Raw genomic sequence first — 6,197 nt, forward strand, 5'->3', positions numbered from 1 at the left:
TGCAGTTGAAAGTAAGCCGATGGATGCGTTGAAACTAGCACATGAGGCGGCTGCCAAGGTTAGAGCTTCCGGCGGTGGGGTTCCTTCAGCTGTGCCTGCTCCCGCCACGAAGGGCAATGAGGTTAATAAGGGGAAGAAGAAATTTCTTCACTGTCAAAAGAAGAAAATTCGCTCTGCGGCTGATATTCTTGCCGGCGAGTTGGCGAGAAGGGCGACTGGGCCCATAATAAAAGAGCCGACGAACAAGGTGGGGGGTTCGTCAGCAAGGAGTCTACTCCCGAGTCTGCCTCACCAGGGCGTGCATGCTCAGGGCAGAAAAGACCAGGTGATGAAACCTTGGTCTCCTCACGGGGTGAAAAGGTGGTGAGGATTGAGGTACTTGAGTCAGGGCAGTCGACGGATAGTGACTGCTATGCCATGGGCGATTTCCTTGATGACTCAGGCAATGGTGGGGTAATGGTGACCAGTACTCTGGGTGAGGCGAAGGGTCATTGTGACGGCAGGCGCCGAAAGAACTCCTTCACCCGCTGTGATCCCAGTGGGCAGAGTCTTGAGGTTATCAGAAAGGGACCTCAACTCAAGTTTTCCTAAGCCAATGCTGAATGTGGCGGTGCCGGAGCAGATCAATCGCCAGGAGATTATAGACTACACGCAGGTGATTATTGGTCGGGTGTTGGCTATCCTAGGAGGTATTGTTCCAAGTATGATGCAAACAGATAACAATGGGGGTTTGGGTGTGTGTATGTGTGACTTAATGTAAATGGGCAGAATAACGATACATAAGATACCTTTCCTTGTGTGAGGAAATAGGTATATATAGGGAGAAGGGGGCGCTCCTCCTGTGTGGGTTGGTGAGGAAAGGGTCAACCCTCCTTGGGATCAGCTAGGGATGACTGCATCACTGCTATGGTAGCAGTGATGCAGTCCCTGTGCCTGGCAACGAGCCTGGCCATGTCAGGGTATGACGATAGGGTAGCTACTACTTATAGTATCTGGGGTGATCTCCCAGGGGGTTGGAATCCCAAGGTGAAACATTTTGGTTTCTCACCTAGGGAGTGCAATCGCCTTGGGGATAAAGAAGTTGACGAGTTGGTAGGGCTGATGTGGAGAAGAGCAAGAAAGTTTGGGCCTAGGCCATTGGGCTATTATGATGTTGGGCCATCCGAAACAGGTTATTTTTGTTAGTATGCTTTAATTAATAATTATAAAAATATCTTATTACTTTCATTTTATTTCTAATTTTCAAGATTTTATAAAACAAATAATGAAAATAACAAGCTGTTTTAATCATTGTCTTACCAAAATCTTGAATCATTCTTGATAACCGAAAAAAAGGAGGAAATGTTTATTATTTTATAAAATATAAGTACTCTATCATTCTCTAAGTAAAACGACTATATTTTAATATATATCTGGTGATTTTTATTTTTTCCTCTACAAAATTAAGAGACAAGAGAAAAAGAAAATATAGTGGAGAAAAAAGATAAAATACAACCAAAATACAATAATTTCACTTAAAGTAACACAAAGTTATATTCTTTAAACTAAAAAATATTTTTCCAAAAAAAAGAAAGAATATCACATTTTTTTAATTATCAGTAAATACATCACTACCAAAAATGAAAATACAATAACAATCAAACACCACCTTATTCTTTATTGATAAAAATAATTATGAATAAAATTGATCAAATTTGATTTCATTCCGAATTAACTCCATGTACCAAATAATCGATTGACTTCAAAAGTCATTCCATTCCGATGAATTCCATTATTTTATTTTTGTCGTGATTCTGGTACCAAACAGGACATACTAAAGCTTTTCAGTACCTTTGGTAACAACAAAGGAAAAACTCAATACGATTAGAATATACAAACATAAAAGAGGCCCAAATATAAAAGAGTTCAATTGCTGTTTAGTGATTTTAAAGAAGATAAACATGCTGGCAGAAAAATCCTCAAAAGTAACCCAATACAGGAGACTATTGATTGGAAGCCTTCCTAGCCTTGGCCACCAAAGCTATCACGGTTATCATGCTGCCATCCATAACCCTGAGCATCATGTCCAAGCTCACCAGAATAGTAGTTCTGTTTCAAATGTGACATGTGAGGTGGAGGTGGTGGCGGTGGTGGGAGGGGCATGGGCTGTGGTGCCAATATACCTTTGGAATCCCTTGGATCCACAACCATACCACCCTGTGCTTGTTCAAAAGGCACACCAGCAATTCCTGCATTCCATGCCTGGGGAAAATTTCCAGGAAAATTTGGACCACTTGGGGCACCTTGTGGGAAACCCAGTAATGAACTCTGGTCCCCACCTATATCAGAAGCCGAGTCCTGCCTAGGCATATCATAGGGAGCAGCATAAAATGGTTGAGCTCGTTCATGTGGGTAAGGGGGATAACCAAATGGCATAGGAGGGTTCAGCATTGGGTTTGAAGTAACCTGTGAGGGGATATTGGAAGGTTGTGCAGAGTGCATTGTTGGATACTCAGGAAATGGGGTCTCTGGACCAACTGCTTGCTGCCTGTCAGAAAACTGGGAAGGTTCTTGTGGGGGATGCTGCATGTCAAAACTTTGTTGATGAAAGCCCTGTTGTATACCTCCAACAGAGCCAGACAAGGTATCTGAAGGGTGATGTTGTTGGCCAAAAAATGGTGGCTTGGGCTGCAGTGTTGGTCTTGAAGGTGGTTGCTCCCTTGGTGGCTGTCGGCGAGTTTTGTCTTCCAGATCATGTTGTTGGGAATTTGAACCAGGAGAAAAAACTGGCCTTTGGGGACCTCGAGCTGTGGAATCTGAAGCTGTGGATTGCCTAACACTCTGTGCCTCCGACTCATTTCCTTCATCTTTATCCGCATTGGGACGAAGAAGGTTAGCATGGCTGTCTTGGATATGAGATTCAAAATCAGCCTTCTTCAAGAAAGATTTGAGACAATGAGGAGCTGCACATATGAGGATTCCTTCCATCATTTTGATCGTCTGAATCTTCTGGATTCGTTCATCACACCTGCATTCCAAGGAAGATGAAAACCATTTCTTTTACACAGACATCAGATGTTATACAGAAAAGATAACTTCTACCCATGAAAGCTATCAATTGCAAAACAAATTCCCTCGTCAATATCAAGGTGGACATACCTCAAGCCCCCAAAATACAAGGCAAACAGTAAAAATGAACGAATAAATAAACCACCCCTTTTTCCATGCTTATTTAAATATTTATAGTATTTCTGTTATTGCAAAGTGAAAAAAAAAGTATTGCTATACACTGCTTGCATACATATCCTTTACACCCATTCAAGCTGACAGATCTTGATTTGTGTGCAGATGGCCCATAGACAAGTACAAATCAAAATATGCCACCCTCCACGTATCAGGTGTGAATGATGTGAAAGCAAGTGGCATGTAAGTGGATGGATTAAATAAAAATGCACAAATATTTAAGAATGAATTCTGAAATCTTATTTCCAAACTAATTAAAAGTAATATCAAATTCATGAAAAATAATGTAACAAACGAAAGGTTTAACGCACCCCTTTAGAAAAATAAATTCATAATGCACTTCTTGCCTGAAAAATGAAAGGCATACAACTTAAACTTAGTTAATGCGTGAAAGACATTTGTAAAAGGACAAAAGAGGGGGCCAGTTAGACTGAAGCCAAGATCTCCTAAATTAGATACTTAGCAAACATTATACTCCAAAGGTAAGTCCTGTAGGAACCCAGAAAATGGAAGGAAATTTAAAACAGACAAACGTCACTGGCGTCATTGCTTTACTGTATGAAGATCAGAAGATAAGAAACATCCTTACAGGTAGCACATTGAATCACTTCTAGCACAATCGAGACAGAAGGCATGCTCACAAGGGCTCTGCAAGATAATAAGCCTGTTATTTACTGTAAACCAACATCGAGGTATTTAACAAGTTCTACCATACGTTCAGTGAGAACAAGACAAGCACATTATCTAAATGTTAATATGGAAGCCTTATCACTAAACAGGTCCACCTCTCAAAGCATGCTTAACATGTAGAACTCTAACTGCAAACGAACTATGTCGGGGGGAAATGTATTTTGATACAATTATAATATACATTTTGTCATTTTCATCCAAATTTCAAATAAAAATGATAATGCCATCAATGAAATAACCAGAGTGTTATCTAGAAATGCTAAAGAATAAAACCATAGGCCCATTATAGGAATATATCAAGTGGAAGCTAATAACACCATATAGCAGAAAAATAAAAAGTCAACTCCAAATCAAGGACATACAAGAACATACATCTTATATTCAGATAAAAGCTTCCATTAAAAAAATATATGTGCATGAAAGAGAAGTTAGCTGTCCACTTAATAACCATTCAGCATTACAGCTAGCATGCTCTGTTCAACAATATTTTTTTGCTATGCATTGTATTTTTGGAGAGGACAATGGGTGGGGCTAGAAACAAACAGTATTTCCAGAAAAAACCACTTTTGAAACTAAGCCTGAATGAAAAAAACTAAATTAGAACCAAACAACTTAGATGCTGTCATGATTTTAAGCATCCTAACAAGCAGAAATCTCAATTGAAGAAAAGGCTACCATGTGTAAGTAGTTACCAGCCGTCCATAAATAGCAATTGGGAAATCACAGCGAACACAGAAATGGACTCGCTCGCCAAGCTGGCGCCGGGATCTACGGCCCAAAGTCTTAACAAGTGAAGCAGCAGTAGCTGCCCCAATGCCCTTTGCGACAGGAAGATCAGCAAGGACCAGATGGTCAGGGCATGCAACTGTAACAGTCTCAACAGGTGAAAGCTTCGCCCCTCCTGACCCTTCTGAAGCAGGAGCCTTACTAAGCCGAATCTGAAGCATATTTCAATCAACTTCTTCCCTCAAACTCTCAAAATCTTTCAAGACAGTGCTTCAAATTGGGTATAGAATTATACCAAAATATGCTCCTTCTTACTTCAGCAAATCAATAAAAAATGAACACTTTTAGATTAAAAAAAAAAAAAAAAGATAATGGTGAGCAAAAAATGAGTGAAGCATATATCCAGGGGAAATAATTAATAAAAAAATAAAAATAAAAAGTGATTAGCATTCCTTATGTACTATATAAGCTTTATATTTAATTTCACAAATAACACATAAATCAAATTATAATATAGAAGTTCTATAAGAACCCCAGAAACATGCAAATTATTCAAAATTAATAAAAAAAAAATAAGATAAACAATAATGCCATGAAATTGTGGTGTATATTAAATCTGGGGTTAACAAAACCAGAGGCAGTTAAAAGTTCAAATTCTTGGATGAAAAAATTGGGACCAGATTCGACGGCGTTCCTAAGTCGCCCCAAAATTAAACCCTAAATTGATATACATACATACATATATATTTAAATATGTATGAATGAAAAGGTAAGGGGATTTTGATTTGATTGAGGAAGAAATTTGAGAATAAGAAGAAGCGTTGGTTGAAGAAATTAACTTGCAGTGAACGAATGTAGAAGCTTCCAATCTGGGATTTGACTCGGTTTGGATGATTCGTTGGTTCGCGATGCAGAGGCGCTCGAATAAGCGCAATGCTTTGCTTTCCGCGATTGCTAGTTTGCAACCCGAGTCTGCAAATCGGAAAATATATTTTCTGAATCGTGTCTTACAATTATAAACAAATTTGATAAATAAATATAGGGTTTGAAGTTTTATTTTTTTTAAAAAAAAAAAATATATATATATATATATATATATATATATATATATATATATATATATATATATATAAAGTTGTGTTATTTTAATTGAGAGATGGATGTAAATAATAAAAATTATGAAAAAGAAAGTGAGTATTTTTTAATTTAAATTTTAAAATTATTAATTTGTCTCTTACTCTTATTTAAAATGACACAATTCTATATCTTTTAAAAAGATAAATATTTTTTCCTTAAATATAATAAAATATTTTGAAATTATTGTGTGTTATAATTTTCTTGTGTTTATGTATAGATTATGTGTACCATTATTTTATGGATAATACTTTTCTTATATTGCATAAGAGTGTTATTTTTTACATTCATATTTTTCAAATGGGTCTTACAATTTTTTCTCTCATATTTATTATTTATATAAGAGATAATATTTTTTTTATGTAACATAAGAAAAATATTACCCTGATTTTATATCGTTATAACTTCTAGATACACCTTCAACC

The 6,197-nt window shown here is 37.2% G+C and overlaps 1 protein-coding gene across 1 annotated transcript; it reads right to left on the reverse strand.

The window, feature by feature from the left end:
- Nucleotides 1–1,735: 1,735 nt before the first annotated feature.
- LOC133286254 (E3 ubiquitin-protein ligase HAKAI homolog) lies at nt 1,736–5,627 on the reverse strand. The gene is made up of 4 exons (XM_061483646.1): nt 5,478–5,627; nt 4,605–4,952; nt 3,812–3,870; nt 1,736–3,007 (listed from the first exon to the last, which is right to left on the reverse strand). The coding sequence occupies exons 2-4, from the start codon at nt 4,857–4,859 to the stop codon at nt 2,002–2,004; spliced, it is 1,320 nt and encodes a 439-aa protein (XP_061339630.1). The 5' UTR covers nt 4,860–4,952; nt 5,478–5,627; the 3' UTR covers nt 1,736–2,001.
- Nucleotides 5,628–6,197: the final 570 nt, after the last annotated feature.

The sequence above is a fragment of the Gastrolobium bilobum genome, unplaced genomic scaffold (assembly GCF_033153095.1).
Source record: "Gastrolobium bilobum isolate Gb01-03AN ecotype WA unplaced genomic scaffold, APGP_CSIRO_Gbil_v1 utg12063, whole genome shotgun sequence".
NCBI classification, from domain to species: Eukaryota; Viridiplantae; Streptophyta; class Magnoliopsida; order Fabales; family Fabaceae; genus Gastrolobium; species Gastrolobium bilobum.